General features: G+C 50.7%; 1 protein-coding gene across 7 annotated transcripts; it reads right to left on the minus strand.

The window, feature by feature from the left end:
• Nucleotides 1–4,812: 4,812 nt before the first annotated feature.
• Nucleotides 4,813–20,152, minus strand: LZTS3 (leucine zipper tumor suppressor family member 3). Of its 7 annotated transcripts, XM_069072382.1 has the most exons (6): nt 20,037–20,123; nt 11,856–11,956; nt 10,576–10,665; nt 8,771–9,259; nt 7,442–8,347; nt 4,813–7,135 (listed from the first exon to the last, which is right to left on the minus strand). In XM_069072382.1, the coding sequence occupies exons 4-6, from the start codon at nt 9,239–9,241 to the stop codon at nt 6,335–6,337; spliced, it is 2,178 nt and encodes a 725-aa protein (XP_068928483.1). In that variant the 5' UTR covers nt 9,242–9,259; nt 10,576–10,665; nt 11,856–11,956; nt 20,037–20,123; the 3' UTR covers nt 4,813–6,334. The 7 variants fall into 7 exon arrangements, with proteins under 7 accessions (XP_068928483.1, XP_068928456.1, XP_068928435.1 ...); XM_069072355.1 differs by lacking the exon at nt 10,576–10,665 and having other exon boundaries at nt 11,856–12,051; nt 20,037–20,148; XM_069072334.1 differs by lacking the exon at nt 10,576–10,665.
• Nucleotides 20,153–20,832: the final 680 nt, after the last annotated feature.

Here is a 20,832-nt window from a genome sequence, read left to right on the forward strand (position 1 = left end):
GATGCTGGCCCACAAAGCCTGCCTTGAACTTGGCCTACAATTTTTTTGGGGGGTGCAGCATCTTCTGACTGGATCTGGGCTATAGATCAGTAATTATCTCCTCTTCTTTCTTTAATCGCTCCTGTCTTCTTCCTACCCTTTCATGGTGAGAGGGTTAGTAGGGGAAGCAAACACTTGCAAAAATCCAGGCATTTCATATCCTAAAAGTCATCAGATCCTGCCATGCCTTCAAGTTATTATCCTATAATCTCTTCTCTCTTTCCCTGCTGAAGTGTACCAACAGCTGCCTCTTCAATCCCTTGTAGTCTGGCTTCTGATACTCTTCCATTAAAAATCACCAGTGTTATCTCCTGCTAACTCAGGTGGTATTTTCTCAATCCTCTTCCTCCTTGACTTTTCTGAAGCTTTTAACACTGTTGAACATCGACTCCTCCTTAGAGCTCTCCCATGCTTTGACTTCTATGCCAGTAGTATTCCCCACCACTAGTCTGACTGTTCTTTAATTTCTGTCCCTGGATCCTCCTCCTCTTCCTACTTCCTAAAAAGGTAGGTATCTTCCAAAGTCCTTTCCTGGGTCCTCTTCTCTTTATACTCTTTCCCTTGATAAGCTTTTGAGTTCAATTATTATCTGGGATCACAGTATTTACATCGAAAAGAGACCTTAGATCATCTGTTTCAGTTCCCTCACTTTATTTTATTTTTTGCTTTTTTATTTTTTGGAGGGCAATTGGGGTTAAGTAACTTGCCCAAGGTTACACGGCTAGTATTTTTGTGTGGGTGTTAATGGTCTGAGGTCAGAACCGAACTTGGGTCCTCCTGACTCCAGGGCCGACGCTCTACTCACTGGCCACCTAGCTGCCCCTCCCTCATTTTATAGAGTACTAGGTGGTACAGGGCAGCCTAATGATGAAGTGGATAGAGTGCTGGGCCTAGAGTCAGAAAGATTCATCGTCCTGAGTTAAAAAATGGCCCTAGACACTTACTAGCTGTGTGACCCTGGGCAAGTCACTTAACCCTGTGTACCTCATTTTCTTCATCTATAAAAATGAACTGGAGAAGGAAATGGCAAACCACTCCAGTATCTTTGCCAAGAAAACCCTAAATGGGGCCATGTAAAGTCTGAAATGACTTGAACAGGGTGGTAGAGTTCTGGGCCTGTAGTCAGGAATATCTGAGTTCAAATGTCACCTCAGACACTTGTTAGTTGTGTGACATTTGATGAGCCACTTAACCTCTGCCTGCCTCAGTTTCCCCATCTATAAAATGGAGCTAATTAAAGCAACTACCTCAAAGGATTGTTGTGAGAATCAAATAAGCTACTTGTCAAGCTTGCTTCATTAATGCTTGTTTCCTTCTCTCTTGCTTTATAGTTGAAGAAACTGAGGCCCAAAGGTGACTAAAGTTCAAATGACCATATCTTCTCCCCAGTGCCCTTCACATACACACTCAAACCTTCCCTGGGGTTTAGGTTTCCTATTTTTGTTGCTAGTGACAGAAAATGTTTAATACCAAAGGTTACTTGCCACTACCTTAATGATCCTAGTAAGGTCAGAATTTCTGTACTATCTTTACATTCATACTCTTAAACTATTTGCTCTGTATTACTGAACCACACTCTAAGTCTCCCCCACCCAGAGACTTACCTTGTAAAGGAACCTAGCTTAAGCTGGATCTCAGCTTCTAATGTCCCCTCTTCCATCAGGATTCATAGCATGAAGGGCAAAACAGCCAGAATGAAGTGATTTTCCCTTGCCCAAATTGCCAGGGGCCCCTGGGCTCTCCTGACCAGGGCTTGCTACCTCATACTACCTTCTTCCCCTCTCTTCCTAATGGTATAAGCTTTAGTATGGGTCTTGGAGTTAAGAAATCCATTGTACTCTGCATGTCATGGGATATCCCCCAGGGTGGCAGGTTTGCTACCCTCTTATCTCAGTTCAAGACACTTTATTCCTCAACTCATGTCTGATTTATTTCAGGACTTGACAATACCATCACCATCCTTATAGTCATACAGCCTTGAAAACTTGGTCATTTTTTATTTTCTCTCTTATTCCCACCCAGCCCCCCCCCCCCCCCCCCCCCCCGCCATTGCCAGATCCTGTCAATCCCAACTCTACATTAGTTCCCCAGGTCATCCCCTATCTCCAGCCTAGCTAGGTTCAAGCTTCACCAATTCTTACCTTCATGGTTATGACCTGCTAATATTGCTCTCGCTGCCTGCATTCTTTCCCTTCTATGATCCATTCCTCACACAGCTACCAAAATAATCTTCCTAATTCACAGGGCTGCTCATGTTACGTTAGTGGCTCCCTACTGTCTACTGAATTAAAAACAAATGCCTAAGCCAGGACTTTCACAGTTCAAACCTACCTCTCCAGCCTTGTTTCACATTACCACAACCTTGGTAGCACCAGTGGAAGCAAAGGTGACGTCTAGGCAGCACATCCATCATACCACAACTTACCATCTGTGGGACCATCTCCAGTTGTCCTGATGAATTTCTGACCACTGGACCCAGATAGCTCAGAGGAGAAAGTGAGGCTGGTGACCTTGCACAGCTCTCCCTCCCTCAAGTTCAATTCACTTGCAAGTCCTGGCATCACCTTCCTGATGCCATAGACCTCTTCAAGAATGAAGGACAAACATTACTATCCTCCCCAGCCCCCTGCCCTGCCCCACCCCTTGCACATTTGGCTAGTAGCGAACATGTTTGCTAAACTCAGAAATCACATTTTTTCTTTTAACCTTCACAATCTTCTTCCTTCAAGGCTCAATTCTTCCTTTAATTGACTACCTTCTTCAAATTTCCCTTCTTCTCTTTGTCTGGTGATCTTCTCTGCCCCCAATATACCCTACCCTGTATCATATGTACCTCCTTATGTATCTCATGAGGGGTGTGTTGGAGGACGACAATTGTTATATTATATTCTTATGTATCTTATTAGGGGTTTAGGAGCCAGAGTTTTGTTATATGTATCTCATTAGGAGTGTGTCGGAGGAAGTCAATTGTTATATGTATCTTATCAGAGGTGCGAAGGAGCAAGCCATTCAATTGTTAAATTTCTAGCTCAGCATTTATACCTCTGAAATCAGCAATCATTACTAAATCAAGGCTTGATTATTTTGTTACTTGATTTAAGTGATAATGGCGATTAAACTTAAAAGTGTAGGGGCAGCCAGGTGGCTCATCGAGTAAGAGCACCGGCTCCAGTGTTGGGATGACCTGGAGATCGAATCCCGGCTCAGACACTTAGCACCACACCCAGAAATAATTGGCCGTAACCGTGAGCAAGTTACTTAACCCTGATTGCTTAAAAAACAAAACAAAACTTAAAAGTGTACAGTGCATACGTGGGGGAGGGCTCTTGTCAAAAATTTACCAGCACCCCTACTTATCCCTCTTTACAGACTGTCTGCAAAGTCTTTGAAGATTTCCTTTTTTCTTAACTAGCACAGTGAAATACTTAATAAATATTTGAATTTGAAAATGACTAAATGCAGAATGTTCAGTGCCAAAGAGGGGTCCCAGCAAAGGCCTATGGGAACTTTGAAAAAGGAAATATCACTTTCACCTGAGGGCAGGGTGACTTCATGGAGCATACACTGAACCTGGCCTTAAAGGAAACCTGTCATAAGTAACGATATGGGGGACAGGGAGTTCATTCCAGGTATGGGGGGGTGGTAGAGCGGTAGAGATGTGTCTGTGTGTTAAAACCAGACAGAAATGGCATGATGGCTACAGGAGAGGGAGAACAGTCTAATTAGTTAAAACATTGACTAGCTCCATAGTATGAAGCAAGGATAAAAAGAACCATAATATTAAGGCCATCTCTTTGAATGCCAGGGTCAGGAGTATGTAATTGATTCAACAGGCAATGGGAAGCCTGGAGATTTTTGAGGTGTGAGATCATCATTAATAATGCATTAGGCAGATTACACCAACAGCACCTGGGAGGTGAAGTGGGTTCTGGTGGATCCAGCACTTCCAGGAGTCAGCCTGAGAAGCATCAAAATTCCCAGGTTTTTAATTTCTTGGTATTGTGCTTTGAGTATCCTTCCTCTAGAAGAAAAAAGAGAGGAAATATCACTTCCTTTTCTCAGAAAAGAAAAATCCCATCTCCCTTTGATGGAGAAAGTAGAGCCTAAAGCCAAGAACTAATGCCAGGACTGTTTTTCTGCATATGGAGGTCAGAGGGCAATTAACCCTCCAACCCAAGTAGAAAAAATATCTGCTCTTTCTGCTCTATTTTGCAGATAAGGGAATTGAAGTAACTCCCAAGGTTTTAGATGGCAGAGCTGGAACTAGAGACCAGTCCAGGGCTGCTACTGACAGGAAGATGGAACAGAGGATAGGTTGGTTACAGTATACAAGTCCAGTGAAAGACATAGACCTAGTCAGAAGCCTGAGCCCATCTGTACCTGCTGGGACCTTCCAACAACATCAAAGTTGTGCTGAACTACTGCCTCCAAATTGAATGGAGCTAAGTCGGATCAAGGTTGAGCCTTTATCCTTGCTTCTGAGATCCAGAGCAACACTCAGCAATTGTTTCCTCAAGGAGGGGGCTTAACTGAGTCTGGATGGACGGGGCCCAAGGGTGCTAAAAAAAAAGAGTCTGACACAATCCTTTGACTAGGTTAGGGGTAGGGAACCTGCAGCCTCAAGGCCACATGGGGGATGCAGGTTCCCCACCCCAGGACTATGCCAATGTAACAGGGCCAGCTGACTCCTGGACTGTGAGCCTCATTTTTCCTCCCTTTTAACAATCCAGCATGCCCCCAATAAAGACAGAGACCAGGGAAGGCCCCTTTAGAGGGGTTGGCCTTTCTTTTTTTTATTATTTCTTTGTGAAAACCCCCAAAGTCCTGCACAGTTGGAGAAACAGACAAGGGTTGTATTCTTTTAAGACCCACTTCCTCTCAAAGGCTGAGGGTGCTCCTACTTTTATAGGCTGTACGGCCTACCTCTGTCCCTCACCCCAAGGGCTTAGCTTTCCCAGCCCACCACCAGGTCTGTTCCTTGGCTCTTTTTCCAGGGGGGTTAACCTGTCCACCTGTACCCTTTCGGGTCAGTCTGGCTATCATGTTCCTGGGGTGTCTCAGGGGTCTAAAGAATTTGAAGTTGGGTTGTTCAAGAACAGTCCTAGTTGGGCTAGGGCAGTCAGGGCTTGGAGTTGTGGGGGCCCATTGATTTGGGGGGGTGGGGTCGGGAGGGTACAAGATTTACCAGCTCCCCCCAGGTCAGCTCTGGGATGGGGGGAGATGACTATGCTGAACCTCCCTGTTATTGCTGGTGAATTCCAAGAAGGCCCCCACCTCTAGCCCCATCACAGGAAGGCCTGGTGTCATTTCCCTAAAATAACCCAAACCTTAAAGGTGTGTATGGGTCAGAAATGCTTCAGAGATGCGTCAGAGATCAAGCTTCTTGCCCCAAGGATGTGGGGGAGAGGGGGAAGGGGGAGGTGGTTAGGCTGGGGGCAGTGTTCAGCCTTGGGGGTTAGGGAGGGGAAGAGGGAGAGATACTGGGGCTGGGACTGAGTGACTGAGATTGGGGAGAGGGTGGAATAGGTGTTGAGATGGCAGGACCCAGACAAACTGATAAGACACTCAACTCCCATTTCCATCCACACAGAAACTCCTAGGCTTCCAGCCACCAACTCTACTTCCTGCACCTCATCTACAACCCCACCCCCCCAACTGTCCTAGAGAACAAAGTGCTGGAGGGGGTCCTTGCCTCTATAGAAAGGTCTGTGTGGGGAGGGCCCTAGGGTCTTTGGTCGTGCCGAGCAGATACCCCCAATTAGAAAGTGCATGGAGGAAATGGGGTCTGGGGACTCGGCAAGGGCTGGGATAGGGAGATGCAGGGGAGACACTGGTCCTTGCTGAAAGTGTGCTTTGGGATCATCGGTGGTCAGGGTCAGGCCCCAGCTTCTCCAAGTCCCACTCCACCGGCTATCTACTTAAGTTTCTATGTGCCTCCACCCCCACCCCACCGGGGAGCCTGAGCAGACTAGCCAGTGCCTTCCTCTTCCTCCAGGTAAGAGCCTGGGATTGGAAGCCTAGAGTTCGGGAATGGAAAATCTTGGGGCTGACACAGTGTGGGCGTGGGTGGATAGGGGTATGGTCACCGGAGCTTCGTGAACCTCTTTGGTCTGGGGACTCTGGGGAAGGGGTGTGGAAGCTGGGGTTCCCCAGGGGCTGGGGCCATGGACCTAGATTCAGGACCAAAGGCCACCATAGGTCATTGGGGGAGGGGCCTTGGTCATCTTGTCCAAACTAGAAAAAAACGTTGAGCGAGTTCAGTGCCCACGGACCTATCCTTCGCGGCCCGCTGGGGTCAGATTTCAGTGGACTCGATGCGTTCCAAGCGGGACGGGGTCCAGGCCTTCTTCTCTTCCCCTGAGCCCCCGTGGGCCGCGGGCACAGGTCCGGGCAGGGGCATGGGCGCGGGCAAGTTGGCGCCCGTAGCCCCCAGCTCCCCCAGGCGCCGGGCCAGCTCCTGGTTGCGCTGGTACATCTCCACGTAGTTGAGCTGCAGCTGCTTCTGGTACTCGATGACCTTCTCCTTCTCCTCCAGCCACACGCGCCGCTCCTCCGCGAAGCCCGCGCCCTGTCGCTCCCGGGCGCGCCGCTCGGCCGCCAGTTCCGCCTGCAGCCGGCCCACCTCCCGCCTCAGGGCCCGGGCTCCGGCCGTGTCCGCCGCGTCACCCTCCCCGTCCTGGGGGGGGGCCGAGGACGAGGAGGAAGATGAGGACGCTGCCGCCTGTCTGCGCATCTTGGCCTCGTCGCTCTCGCAGAGCTCGGCGGGCTCCCCGGAGGCGGAGGCGGCGGCAGTGGCTGTCCCGTCGGCTGCAGCCGCCTCCCCTGCCCGAGGCTCGCTGGGGCCCAAGCGGTCCCGCAGGCGCAGCCCCGGACCCAGCTCCGTCTCACCCTGGAGCTGTAGCTCCAGGCTGGGCTGCTTGGCGCCCAGCGAGTCCCGCAGGGTCAGCAGTTGCTCCTCCTTCTGGCGCAAGGAGGCCCGGCCCTCCCGCAGCTGCGAGCGCAGTCCCACGATCTCGCTCAGCTTCTGGCTCACGTCCGCCTGGGACTCCTTCAGCTGCTGCTTCAGGAGCGAGATCTCACCCGCTTTCTGGCACACCTGGGGGCGAGGGAGGTGACTCCTACATCTTGCCCAGCACAGGCCCCCACCTCTGCCAACGCCCTGCAGCACCCCTACGCGAGACCCTCCCCAGCCCCCAAACTCAGTGCCAAACCACACCCACGGCCTGGCCCACGCGATCCCAAAGGTCAGCCTTCCTTCTGCCTCTCTGGCCCCCTCTAGTGAGAAGATAGGGCTGCGGTAGTGCAGGTGCGGGAAGTCACCTGCCGGGCTTGTGGGTTTGGTGTTGTTTTTTTTTTTATCTGCAAGCCTAGTTTACCCTTGAAGCCCACGCAGCTCCCTCACCTCCCACTTGGTCTCCTCCATACGGGGCAGGAAGTCAGCCTGCTCCTTCTGGCAGGCAGCCACCTTTTCCTGGAGTTCATCTCGCTGCCTAGCGAGCCTGGCCGCATCTTCCTGAAGCTGCTTCTTGTCCTGCTGGAGCCGCAGCACCTGCATTTGTAGGCCCTGCTGGGCCCGCTGGGCACGGCGGGTCACCTGCTGCAGCTTCCCCGCACAGTTCTGCCTCAGCTCCTCCATCTCCCGCTCCCACACTTTCTGCCGCTCCTCAAACACCTGGGCAATGGCCGCCTCACTCTGCTCCAGGCTTCTCCGAAGGCCCGCCACCTCCTGCTCCTTTTCCCACAGGCGCTCCTCCAGCTCCTGGATCACTGCATCCGGTGAAGGGGGAGAGGCCGGGAAAGAGCCCAGGCCCCCACCAACCCCTCCCACGCCACTGGTGCCACCGCCCTCCCCAGATCCCAAGGGGTTCAGCCTCCCGAAGGACGGTGTGCTTTTGCTAGAAGCCCTCCCACTGTCTGATGAGGAAAGGTCATGATAGCCAGGGCCCCCACTGTTGGGGCCACCCCCACCCCCATAGCTGGCTGTGCCAATACGGTTGATGTGACTGGTGGAGGCACTCAGGGGTGCTAGGTGCTGGCTGTAGCCCGAGCTGTACGTAGGCAGACTGGTCAGTGAGTTTCGGCCTGAGTCGGAGAGTCCACCCCCACTGCTGCTTCCTCCACCCCCACTGTTGCTGCCTGCTGGGGTCATAGTCCGTGCTTTGTCCAGCCCACCACCCTTCAGGCCCCCAGGGCCTTTGCGCCCATCTGATGCCCCATTGCTTTGGGGCGGACACAGGTTTTGCATGGAATGGAAGTTCTTGGGCACAACTGGCTTGAAGGCTGACGGTCTCACCAGAGGCTCTGTGCACTGCAAGAGGAGGCAGGGGCTCAGGATGGGGCCTCCACTCCCAGGGCGGAGGGAGGCAGCAGTCAAGGCTGAGGGGCTGCTTCACATGCACTAGGGGAGGGAGGGGCCCTTCTGCTCACTGTGTAAGGAGAAGATGGGGGTGGGAACTCAAGACAGGGTGCCCTCCACTGCTCATACACTAAGAAAAGGGATCCTGAGCTCCTTGTAGGCTAGGGGAGGCAGGTATCCAGGGGGCTGGGCCCTCCACCCACAAGCCTCCCTACTCATAGCCCCTCCAGCTGAGGAATCCCCTAGAATTCCTCACACTGACTGCTCAGGGATGAGAGGGTGGACCCCCAGCCTTTTGAGAGTCCCTCCTCTGGTTGGGGTCAGGGGTGGGGAAAGAGTTGCTTAGAGATAGCACAGGCCTTGTGCAGGGCTGACCTGGTCCAGCTTGCCAGAGGTGGGCAGGATCTTCGGTGGGTGGCTGGGTTCCCGGTACTGGGGTGGGGCCTTGTCACTGCTGTTGTTGACCATGTTGCCACAGACATCTGTCCGGTCTCCACTGACACCACCGCTGGCCCCGGCCCGCAGATCCCCATTGAGGTACAGGGAGTTGGCCAGGGCTTTGTCCTCGGAGGGGTATCTGGCTGGGAGGTCCCCACTGCCAGACCCTGGCCCACTGCCCCTTGGCCCAGGGTAGCCCCCTCGGCCACCCCCACCTGAGCCCCCACCTGTCCTCGTGCCCACGCTCTTCATGGCAAATTCTTGGGCATGGGCCACACCACTGCCCACACTGCCCATGGCCACGAGGCGAGGGGCTGTGGGGCGGGGTTCGGGTGGCCGAGGGGCAAAGGCCAGGAGGGGGTCACGGCCAGGGTCAGCGCACACGGACAGGGTTTCCAGTTTCGCCATGGCTGAGTGAGCGGGGCACTGCAGACAAGGGGGCTGGTTAGCCAAGGGACACTTCCCTCCAGTCCCAGCCTCCACAGCCCCAGAAATGGTCCTTCACTCATTCATTCATTCAACTAACATCTATTAAATGTCTACTATTTGTATAAAAGGCTGCAAAGCAGAGGATAGCAAGCTGGACAGGAAGACCTGAGTTCAAGTCCCTCTTCTGACACATATTAGCTGTGAGACCCTAAGCAAATCCCTTAATTTCTCTATGCTTTAGGCAACTCTCTAAAACAGAGAAGGCACCACTTCGCATCAGTAGAGGGAACTTCCTCTCCTAGGTATTCCTTATACCAGGTGGTGGGGAACCTTCGACCTCAAGGCCACATGTGGCCCTCTAGATCCTCAAGTGCAGCCCTTTGACTGACTCCAAATTCTACAAAACAAATCCCCTCAATAAAAAGATGTGTTCTGTAAAACTTGGACTTGGTCAAAAGGCCACAGTCCCTGTGTGTGAAGAGCCTAGTGCTGGTTACTATAGGGGACAAAAGTTTAGATGAGACGAAGTCCTTGCCCTCAGAGAGCTTATGGTCTACTAGGGAATAAGAGAACTAAATAGATAACTCTAACACAGTTATCATATACTAAGAAAAGGATGGCTTTTGTGAATTTGAGAGGCAAACTGGTTTTCAGGCCAGATTATCCTCATTTCTGGGGGAGGGGCAAACTTGAGTTGTCTGCCATAGTATGATGGAAGATTGCAGTTACACATTTAGAGTCAGAAGCCCTGGGATTGAATGATAGCTCTCCTTGCTAACTGTGTGACCTTGAGTGAGTCCTTGCCTTCCCTGGAACTCAATTTCCTAATCTATAAAATGACTAGGGTCCTTTCAGCTCCAAATCCAAAAATCCTAGGTGCTCTTAGAATAGCTGGCATATACTGCCCCTTGTGGGAAAAGCAGGGCAATTGACTCTAGGTAACCAAGGAGCTGCTGATAACAGAATGGGGGTATCCTGGTAGCCAAACCTAAATTAGCTGGGGGCTCTAGGCCTTGAAGTGGGCATCAGGAAAGTGACAGCTGTAGGGAGGGGGAAAAAATCAAAAGGGTACACTAGGCCTGGGACACTTGAGCCACAGAAGAAATCAAGAGGCTCAGGTCCTACCCAGGTGTGCTGGGTAAAAGCACAGACTGGGTTCTGACACCTGATACAAGTCATTTTATCTCTGAACCTCAGTTTCCCCATCTGTAAAACAGGGATAACATGCCACCTCCTTAAAAAAGAGCACTATGGGTTTTGTAAACTTCCAAGTGCAAAAGAAATGAGGGCAGTTATTTTTTTTTTCTACATACCTCTAATTTCCTGTAATCCTATTCTGGAGTTTTCTGTGTGACCTCTTTTCCTTGTGAATAAACTCTGAAATCCACCCTCATTCTTGTGGTCTGGAGTATGTGGAGATGGGAGAAGAGCAGAGAAGAAAGGAAGGAGGAAGAAATGGCATAATCGGGGTCCAGGGACAGTGGCAGGCAGAGCCAAAGAAGGGAGGTCATTACAGAGGGGGTATGACAGGCTTCTGGACCCAGGGAGATAGGCAGGCTCAGGGCCACAGAGATCAGGGGGTTGAGGATTTGAGCTAGGGCTTAGAAATTAGGCAGGAAAAGAGCAAGTAAAGGAGAATTGCAAAGGCAGTAGTTAAATAATCCTTAGCACCAGTCTGGAAGTAGAGTTGATATCCCAGAGGTTAAAGACAGGTTCTTGTACAGCAATAATAATAACTCTATAGCACAGAATTTTCCTCCCAACAATCTTGTAAGACAGGTTTTTATCATCTCCATTCTACAGATGAGGAAAATTAGTCTCAGAGAGATTATGTGGTTTGTCCATGGTCACACAGCTTATGTAGCAGAGCCAGAGTTCAAATATAAGTCTTGCAGCTTGAAGTTCAATACTCTGTATCATAATGCAGCATATATGTAGCCCAGGAACCCCCCCCCCAAAAAAAAATTGGGAGGGCCCAAAGAGGAAGGCCCTATTTATTTATTTACAGTTATTTATTAGGGATGAGGGGACAACAGGGAAGGCTTCCTGAGATGGCTTAAGCAGGAGAGGGCAGAAAGTGGTTGCATTGAGGTGTGTCATAGGGAAGATGTGGGGTGGCTGAGGAAGGATGGAATGGAGTTAGGTATCAGGAGAGGAAAGAGAAGACAGAAATGTAGCTTGGTAGCAGGTTGTGGAAGGCTTTGAAGACCAGGCAGAGATGTCTGAACTTTCCTCAGTAGTTACTAAAGAAGACCACTGAAGATTTTTACCAATTTGTGCCTAATTTCAACACTTCAAGGCCCTGGGAGTTGATCCATGCGTGGGCAACACATGGTAGCAACTTCTCTAGCCTGCCTTGGGCTGGATTGCTGGGCCAGTGGGATGACAAGCTCACCAAACTTAGCTAGGCTTGTCTTGGCTAACAGACATACTGTCTCTCGGGGCCCTTCATTAAAAAGCTTCCCAGGTTGGTAGGATTTGTGGCATGGCATAGATCAATGGAGAGCTAAACTCACAACAGAGGAGACCTGGGTTTGAATCCTGCCTCCGACACTTACTAGCTGCATGACCCTGGGTAAATTGTTGAACCTACCTAGAGTGTGGTTTTTTTCATCTGGGGTTGATGGCCTCTCGGGTCTCTTCCAGTTCTCATTCTATGACTCCATAATTCCTCAACGATATGACCTTGACAACCTTGGGAGGCAGCAGGATACAACAGAGAGCTAGATTTAGATGCTGGACTTGGAGGAGGCCATTGCCAAAGTGCAGTGTGAGTAGTGATGGGGCCCCTGGGGAAGCAGAAGCAGAGGGCCATGAGATGCTGGGAAAGTGGAGGGGACAGGATGTGGTAACTGACTGGATAGGAGAGCTGGGGAAGGGAAAAGTCAAAGGTAGCACCCAAATTGTGAACAGGGGAAACTGGTGAGAGGTAGTGACTGTATTTTTCTTCCCCCTCATCTTTAAGTCCCAGCTGAAATCCTACCTTCTGCCAGAAGCCTGTCCTGATTCCCCTTACTGTTGGTGGCTTCCCTCTGGGTCATCTACAATTTCTCTTGTATACATTATATCTTATTTGCTCATGCATGTTTTTTTTTCCACTAGAATGTGAGCTCCTACAAACTTTTTAACCTTTCTTAGTATGTCTAGTACATGGCACATAGGAAGGCTCCTAATAAATACTTGACTTGGCTGACAGAATAAAGTCCTTAGACCAGGGGGAGGGGGATGGAACTGGGAGGTCAAGATCAGAGGCAAAATAACAATAGCACATTTATACAGTGCTGTGGAGTTTAAAGGGTGCTTTCCTCAAAACTACCCCATAAAAGCAAGTCTTATTATTCCCAATTTAGAGATGAGAAAACTGAGGCTTGAAAACTGATCAATTATATTACCCAGGGTCTTACAGCTGGAAAAGTGCTGGAGCTCAAACATAAACTCATGTCTCTCTTGGCTACAAGTCCAGTACTCTTTCAAGTCTCAATGGCAAGCATCTCTGTAGAGGTGGCAATTAAAGATGTGGGAGTGAAATAAACTTGCCAAAGGAGAGTGGAGAGAGAGAAGATGGTCAATTCCCAGCCCCTGTGCCCCCAGTGACTCCATACTGGGGATGTCTAGGCTGGGAGAGGGTCTCTCATTGATCCAGGGGGAGACTGCTCAGACCTGCCCCTTCAGGGCTACTCCTCCTCTGGTCTCATCCACTGGGCCTATAGATGAGGGGCTCTAACAACCTTGACCTTGAAGAAGTCCCTTCCCCCCTCTGAACTGGAATCTTTCCCTTTGTAAAAAGAGGAGAGTGAGAACTTGGATCTCTAAGTCAGTGAACCTTATGCCAGGCCCCAGGGGTCACTCTATCTCAAGAGTCCTGCTTCCCCCTCCCTTCTTGTAACATAGACCTGGAGGGCCGTGCTGAGTCCGGGGCTCAGAAAGACATTCCCACTCCTTAGCCTGATACAAAAGCTTCACCAGCCAGTACTAACACTCACCTGGGGGGTGAGGAGGGGGAGGAGGAGGAGGAACAGAAAGAAGAGAGGGGAGAGGACGGGCAGGAGGGAGGAAGGGGAAGGGACATTCTTAAACCTCCTCCATTTATCATTAACCTCACCACCTGCACCATATCCCCCTTCCAACCCCTACACTGGAATGCGGAAATAGGGGAGGGGCATGTGTTTATGCCCTCAGTCCTGGGCACCTTTACAGGTGTGTGTATGTATCTGGGAAGAGGGGAAAAGCAGACACGAGGGAGGAACAACTGAAGGTTTGGGCTTTCATTATACTGCCCCCCAAGTAGTTAAATCTGGGCAGGTGCTAGAAAGACACCCCAATATCCCAACCCACGGTGACCTAATCCTATTAGCCAGGAGCCCCCTGGCCTTTGGGTGACTCACCCAGAGGGCTTGGAGATGGTGGTGCTGCCATTCTCTGCTTGCTTACCCCACCCCTCAAGCTCCTACCTCCCACTGGCAAAAGGAGGGGCCTGGCTTTTAACCCTGTCCCTGCTGAAGCCCTACTGTGGTGTATGAGTGGCTGAGGGAAGGGGGCAGGTCAGATGGGAAGAAGGGACCCATAATACAGACAGACAAAGGTACTGGGGTAGGGGCAAGCAGGAGGACTCCCTGAAGCTCAGAAAGTGAAGGAGGGGTTTCAGGGGGGAACAGGTAAATTGGCCTGAGCCTCTCCTTGGCTCAAGGCCTGAGAAATTAATCTGAAACTATATATTCCTAGGTTTGCACCTGGAGCACCACTCCTCCAGAATTCCCTCCTGAATGTGTATGTCTTCACAAGGGGTGGGGAATAAGTATCTTTTAAGGAGCATCACCCACCCTGATCACTGCCAGGGAACTGTGTCCCCAAAGAGGGAAGCAGCCAGCCCAGCCCTCCAATAAGGCAGACAATGCCTTAGGGAACAAATGTTACAGAAAGGAAAGTGTGAGACCTTTACACACTGTACCCCCACCCCGGCAGACACAAATATACACACAGACACACACACACAAATAAGCACACCTGAGTTCCTTCAAAACCTAGCTAGGGAGTCCTTCCCTCTTCAAACTCCCAGCTGTTTTCTGCAAATACAGACCCCTGGATTGGGTATATTTCCTATTGCTGCTTGGCCTTCCTCAACACACCTGATCCAAGACAGGTGTCTCTCTGTGTGGAGAGGGTGGCTCATGTTACTTCTTTTGGGGATTTCCAGGTTGAACCCCAGTTGGGGGTAGGAACAGACCCTGTCCCTTTGTCCCCAAACAGCTGAGACAGGTGTCTGATTACCCTCCCCAGCCCACTCCAAATGAACTGAGCCAGGTCATTAGGGCTTATCAGGAAGAGGGACTGTGGCAAGAATCGACTCCTTCCTGGTCCACTGGCCCAGGCTTGATTTCCCTAGACTTTCACCTTTGCCGACTGTAGTACCAGCCTCCGGAATCTCTTCACCCCTTCCTCCTTCCCAGTAGTGTTCCAGCTCTATTACAGGGGTTAGAACCCACCCATTAATCAGTGGCTAACTTAGTTATGAAGGGTCCCCATCTCTTCTCATAAAATCAAGAACACAAGGGACCTAAAAGACCATCCAGTCCAGGGGGAGTCTTAATCTTTTTTTTTGGTATCATGGACCCCTTTAGCAGTCTGGTGAAGCCTATGAATAGCTTCTGGGAATAATGCCTTTAAATCCATATACATATATATGTATATATATATATATATATGTGTGTGTGTGTGTGTGTGTGTATGTATAAGTATGTGTGTGTATATGTGTGTGTGATGACAAAGGAAACCAATTAGACTGAAACACAGTTATCAAATTTTTAAAAAAAAAAACAAATTAACCCCAGGTTAAGAGCCCCTGATCTAGTCCAACCTTCTCATTTTATAGAGGGAAACTGGGGCCTAGAGAAAAGGAAGGACTTATTCAAGGTCATACAGATAAGTAGCATAGCCAGAATTTGAAAAGTCAGTTCTTCTGACTTTAAATCCAGGATCCTGTCTGTTCTGCCACTCTTTCTCTTCTCCTTAGAGAACACAAGATGCCATACTGTCCCCTTGGTCACTTATTCCAAGGCCTGTTCCCTGGGCTGCAGGAAGTTAGACTCACTGAATAATTCTTTCCTTGTGCTGTTGATTTTTTGAACCCAAGTGGAGAACTTTGCATTTATCCCTATTGCATTTCATCTTCAATAAGAAACAGAAATGTATACACATTAACTATGACTCTTAAAAAAGGGAAAGTCAGACTTGGGAGGGGACATGGAACAAACCCACCGTTAGTTGTTTGGTAAAATGTGGCATGGTGCAGACAGCAAGTGGACTTGGCTGTAGAAAACTGGGTTCAAATCCCACTTCTGAATCTACAGATTATAGATGGGTTGTTAATTCATTTAGTTCTATCTCAGAACCGATTGCTGGGGGAGGGAATTGTACAACTTTGTCAGTATTTATTGTGTTTAAAATTATCATCTGTTAAAAGGGTACCTTATTAGGTTCTGCTCAGCATTCTGGCCTGCTGAGATCTTTTTGGATCCTGACTATGTTGTATAACAAGTTAGCTACCACTCCCAGCTTTGTGGCATCTAAAAATCTGATAGGTATGCCAACTATTCTTTCACCATCCAAATAACTGATAAAAATGTTACAGATCTTTGGGGCCTCCACCAGAGGTCTAATCTGACCGCAGTCCCTATCGTCATCCTCCCCCCAACGCTGGTAAGACTGCTAAATCTAAATCAGTGCTCCCCATCCTCTGCTGACAGCCCATGTCAGACAGAATCAGGAGATCGGGTTATATTTCTAAGGTGGTTTCCAGGATTTCTAAAATCTTGTGATCATCTTAGGTGCAAATTATAGTCCTGGCCACAGCACTGGGATGAGGAGCTAGAGGCTACAGGATCCAGAGGATGCCATTGCCCTCCAGGTCCCTCTTTCTGGCTTCACTCATGAGATTAGCTTTCAGTTTGTGGTCAACCCTGACTCCCAGATTCATTTCTGCCATGTTCAAGATTTGTACCTTTTCCATTTTCATTCCCCACCTCCAGGCTCCTTGCCCCTCACACCCATTCCCAACCAATCTTGCACACAGATTTATCTTCCTCATGCACAAAGCTGACTATAACACTCCCCAACAAATCTTCAATGGCTATTTGCCCAGAGGATAAATTCCATAGTCCTGAGTCTGACATTCAAGACCCTACCTCATGTATCCCCGATTACCTTCTCAGCCTTATCTGGGAGAGGGAGGCAGGAGGATGTCATGGAAAGAAGACTGAATGTGAGTTTGGACCTGGTTCTGCTACTTTCTACTTATATGACCAAGTCATTTCCCATCCCAAAGCTGGAGTTTCTTCATCTGTTAAAAAAAAATGAGATTGGGGCAAACCTTTCTAAAGTCTCTTCCCAGACCAAATCCTATATGATCTTAAGAGTTTCACATTGCTCTAGGCATGTCTTCTCTGCTTCCATTGGGCCAGACTCCCTGTCCTCCAAACATGCCACAATAATGCCAGTGCTGAGGGCAGGTGTGAGGCTTCCATCATATGTGCATTCTCTTCTCTCTCCTCCCTCAGTACAGAGCAAGCATTAATAAACATTTATGGTCAGCTCAAGTCCTACCTTGAAGCTTTCCCTAACTACATCTGTAGGATGTCAGCATTAGGAGAGGATTTAGCAATCACCTTTTATGGATGAAGGAACTAAGGCATGGAGCCCCATAGGCCTCCTGACTAGCAGCCCAGCACAACCTTTGTTAGTGCCTATCTCACCCACTTCTGAACTCCCACAGCCCTGAATTATGTTGGCATACCACAGGACACAAAGCATCCTGGTCTCAGTCTCATGGCAGAGAATTTGAGCCTTATCTCCAGACTTGATGAGTTTCCTGAGTAGTGTGGCCTAAGCTTGCCCCTTCTCAGTCCAATTCTTCACTTCAATTCAAACATTTATCAAGTTCTTGAACTGTGTTAGTCACTGGGGATGTACAGATAGAAAGGGAAAAGACCTCTTCAGGGCTCAAGAGGCACACAATGGAACTCTGAGGCAGCTGGCTGATCTAGTGAACAGAGCCAAACTTGAGTCTGAGTTCAAGCATTCACTAATTGTGTGACCCTGGGCAAGTCACTTAATCTCTCTAAGCTTCAGTTTCCCCATCTATAAAATGGGGATAATTGGGGCGGCTAGGTGGCAAAGTGAATAGAGCACTGGCCCTGGAGTCAGGAGGATCTGAGTTCAAATCCGACCTCAGACACTTGACACACTTACTAGCCATGTGACCTTGGGCAAGTCACAACCCCAATTGCACTCCAAAAAAATAAAATGGGGATAATTATGGTACCTACCTGCCAGGACTGTAATGAGGATCCAATGAGACAACCTATATATATGGTCCTATGGCAAACCTTACTGTGCTACATAAAAACGAGCTATTACTATTTTTATTGGGAACTGGGGCAGGAAGGTCCTAAGTTGAGATCTTTCTCCCACACATACTTTTTCCTCCTCCTAATTCCTCCCCACCCTTTTCAGGTTATTTTTGTGTATGGTCTTTCCCCATCAGACTTTAAGCTCCTGGAGGGCAGGGACTGTCTTTTTCTTATTTGTTTCTCCAGGGCTTAGCATCGTGAAGGGCACACCGAATAGGAGCTCAGTAAATGCTTATTGACTATTAATTATTCCTCAGTCTTCAGAAGGTGGACTGCATGATTGTCCTAGAGGGCAGCATCCTCATAGTACTACTTGGATCCTGCTAGAGTGAGGAAGAGGTTCAATTATTTGGCAGCCTGGGAAAGCTCAGTCCTTTTTTCTGGGCATCAGTTTCCCCATTTTCACAATAACAAGGCTAGTCTGGCTGACCTCTACAGTTATTTGCAGCTTAAAGGGGCCGTGTGACTATAACATCTGCTCCCCTCAGATATCCTAGATGGTTCCCTTGGGTACTGGGAATGGTGTATTCATTACTAGACCACTAGCCCCAGACCTGGTGCAGCCAACAGAGTCTAGAGTAAAGAATCCCACCTTGACACACATTCTCTCTCCCCCAATCTCTCTCCTCCTTCAGACTACCGGAGTAATCTTTCTCATGCACAGAACTAGTCACAACAAACCAAAGAGGTGATTATGGTCATATGGATCACGGATTGAAAGTTGGAAGGGCCCTTAGAAGTCTCTAGTTCAATCCCCTCATTTTACAAATGAAGAAACTTCACCCAGAGATGAAGTGATTTGTTCATGATCACAAATGAAGTGTCAGAGCCAAGATTTGAAGCTAGGTCCTCTGACTTCATCCAGTCCTCTTTCCCCTGCACCTCTCATTTTCTCTCTCTCTCTCTCTCTCTCTCTCTCTATCTCTCTCTTTTTTTTCATACAAATGTCCAGACCTCAACTCTAATAACCTTGTGAAGTTAAAACACCTGTGTCTAGAGTTCAAGGACCTCCACAGTCTGGTTCCCCTCATACACATCCCCCACCCCACCTTCCCAGTCTCATTTTGTATTTTCCCCCATGTTCTCCAGCCACACTGGCCTCTTCTCTGCCCCTATGATGACTCTCAGTCTCCCTATGACCATTCCATTACATGCTCTGTGGCTTTGCTCCCAATGTTTTAACCCCCCAGCTGCTTTCTGAAAGGTGCATCTTCTTCACGCCTTCCCTGATCCTCCCCCTCCCAGCCCCCTTAGTGATGACTCTCCATCTCAGACTTCTCCTAACTACATAACCCAGGAGAAGTGTTATTCCCCCAGTAGCCAGCAAGGTCCTCATGGCTTACCACAGTCCTCGGTACATATGCTGCACTTAATAGATGCTTGCTGAATGAATGAACATGGGCAGCAGTAGGTGCTCCACTACCACTCCCCTCCCCCAATCCTGTGCCCTACCATCCTGGGTCCCACAGCTTCAGGCCTGAAGAGGGAAGCCAGGAGGTGAATGCTTAAAAGGTGGCCAAACTGACCTCACGGGTTAGCCTGAGGAGGAGTCAAGAAACAACAAAAAACAGGTCAGGTAAATCTGGGAAAGCTTCTCCTAGTACGGGCTTAGAGTTGGATTCTGTGGGAGGGGAGGGGAGGTAAGGGAAGAAGGGCAAGTAGGGAAAGGAGAGAGCACAGGTGGATGGAGAGGAAGGGGATGTCCAAGAAATCAAGGGGCCCTGGCCTCGATCCTTACCTGGCTGCTGGTGGCTGGGACAGGCCGAAAGGAGAGCTCAGGGCTCTGTAAAATGTGGCCTAAAGTGCAGTAGTGGGCTAGGACTTCTCAGTCCAGTGTCGGTGCCGTTCTCCTCCTCCCCCGCCCCCAAATCTGGCAGCATCTGGCTGGGTGCCCGAGGGCTTAGAGGGCACCCTCCCACACACATGACCAGGGCGCGGGTGACCCAGTGTCCGGCTCTACTCCCGGTCTATCTGCCCCTTAACCCCCGATTGTGGGGCGTCCTCAGGCTGAGGATGAAGAGGACATCTGGAACCAGGGACCCAGGTGTCCGAGGCAGAAAGGGGAAGGAAGGAAGGCGGGGGATCCCGCCTTAGGGGGTTACCCCGGAGCCCACCCTGGGTACTGCGAGTACCCACCGAGCCCCTGGACCCCCTACCCTAACCTGGGGTGGCAGTGACGTCATCCCGGCCGCGCCCCTCCGCGCGTGACGTCATCGCTTGCCCCACTCCCCACCGAGACCCCGTCCCCACGCCAGGGCACGCGTGAGGGCAGCGCCCCCGCCCCCCGCCCGGAGTGGGCACCACTGCACGGAGGGCCAGAGGGCCGAAGCCGCCCGCGGGCCCCCACCCCCCACGCCGCGTTCACTCACTGTCTCTGCCCGCGGGACCGGGGTCTCTGCACCTCCGCCTCCCGCTGGCGCTGCTGCAGCCGAAGCCCGAGAGCTGGAGGGCGGGCGGGCGGGCGCTGGGCGCGGGGAGCGGCCCGCGGGCTCCGGCGCCCCCGCCCCTCCGCTCCCCGCTCGGCTCCGGCTCTGCTCCTGCGGCAAACGCCAGCCCCCCCGAAACCACGCCCCCTCCCGCCCAGGCCACACCCCTCCGGGCCCGCCAATCGCTCTGCCCGGGGCGGGGCCAGTGCAGATCCCGCCCCCGCCGGGCCCGCGTCCTCCCCGCTCCCTACCGCGCCGCAGCTGTCCGTCTGTCCACCTGGCCTCCCTGCTAATCCTCCCCACTCCTACCCGACCTAGACCTGGAAGGGGGCATCTCTCAGTCCCCGCTGACTCTTGGGCTTAGCCCCCCTCTCCCCAGCCTCAGTTTCTCCAGATGTCAATTAAAGGAGATAGACTAAATTTCCCTCTGAGGTCCCTTCCCGCTTTAAATCCTCTGATCTGCCCGGGACTGAGCTGTCCCTTTTCGGACGAGGTCAGGGCTCCCACAGGCACCTCCTCCTGACCCAAGCCAGAGAGCAATAGAGGCCAGCGGGGGTCCTCGCGAGCAGGGTCTCCTTTCTGCGAGGAACAGAGAAAAAAGATCACGGGAGGAACTTTCCAACCGACTCGGCTGACCCGTGAGCAGCAGCCGGGAGCAGACTTAGGGGACATCCAAGGTCAGAGGCCAGAGACCCCGTCTCCGCAGAATGGACCTGAGGCAGTGGCCACCCTCCCCCAG

Source organism: Petaurus breviceps, unplaced genomic scaffold (assembly GCF_028583685.1).
Source record: "Petaurus breviceps papuanus isolate PSGF00001 unplaced genomic scaffold, PetGlider_PUasm1.0 140, whole genome shotgun sequence".
Classification (NCBI taxonomy): Eukaryota; Metazoa; Chordata; class Mammalia; order Diprotodontia; family Petauridae; genus Petaurus; species Petaurus breviceps.

Bases quoted from the DNA above. Each gene is read 5' to 3' on its own strand.
- LZTS3 (XM_069072388.1), bottom strand. From the start codon at position 9,241: ATGGCGAAACTGGAAACCCTGTCCGTGTGCGCTGACCCTGGCCGTGAC. The intron at 8,348-8,770 runs GTCAGCCCTGCA...CTCCTCTTGCAG, and splicing joins CCTCTGGCAAGCTGGACCAG to TGCACAGAGCCTCTGGTGAG. The intron at 7,136-7,441 runs GTGAGGGAGCTG...CCTCGCCCCCAG, and splicing joins TGGAGGAGACCAAGTGGGAG to GTGTGCCAGAAAGCGGGTGA.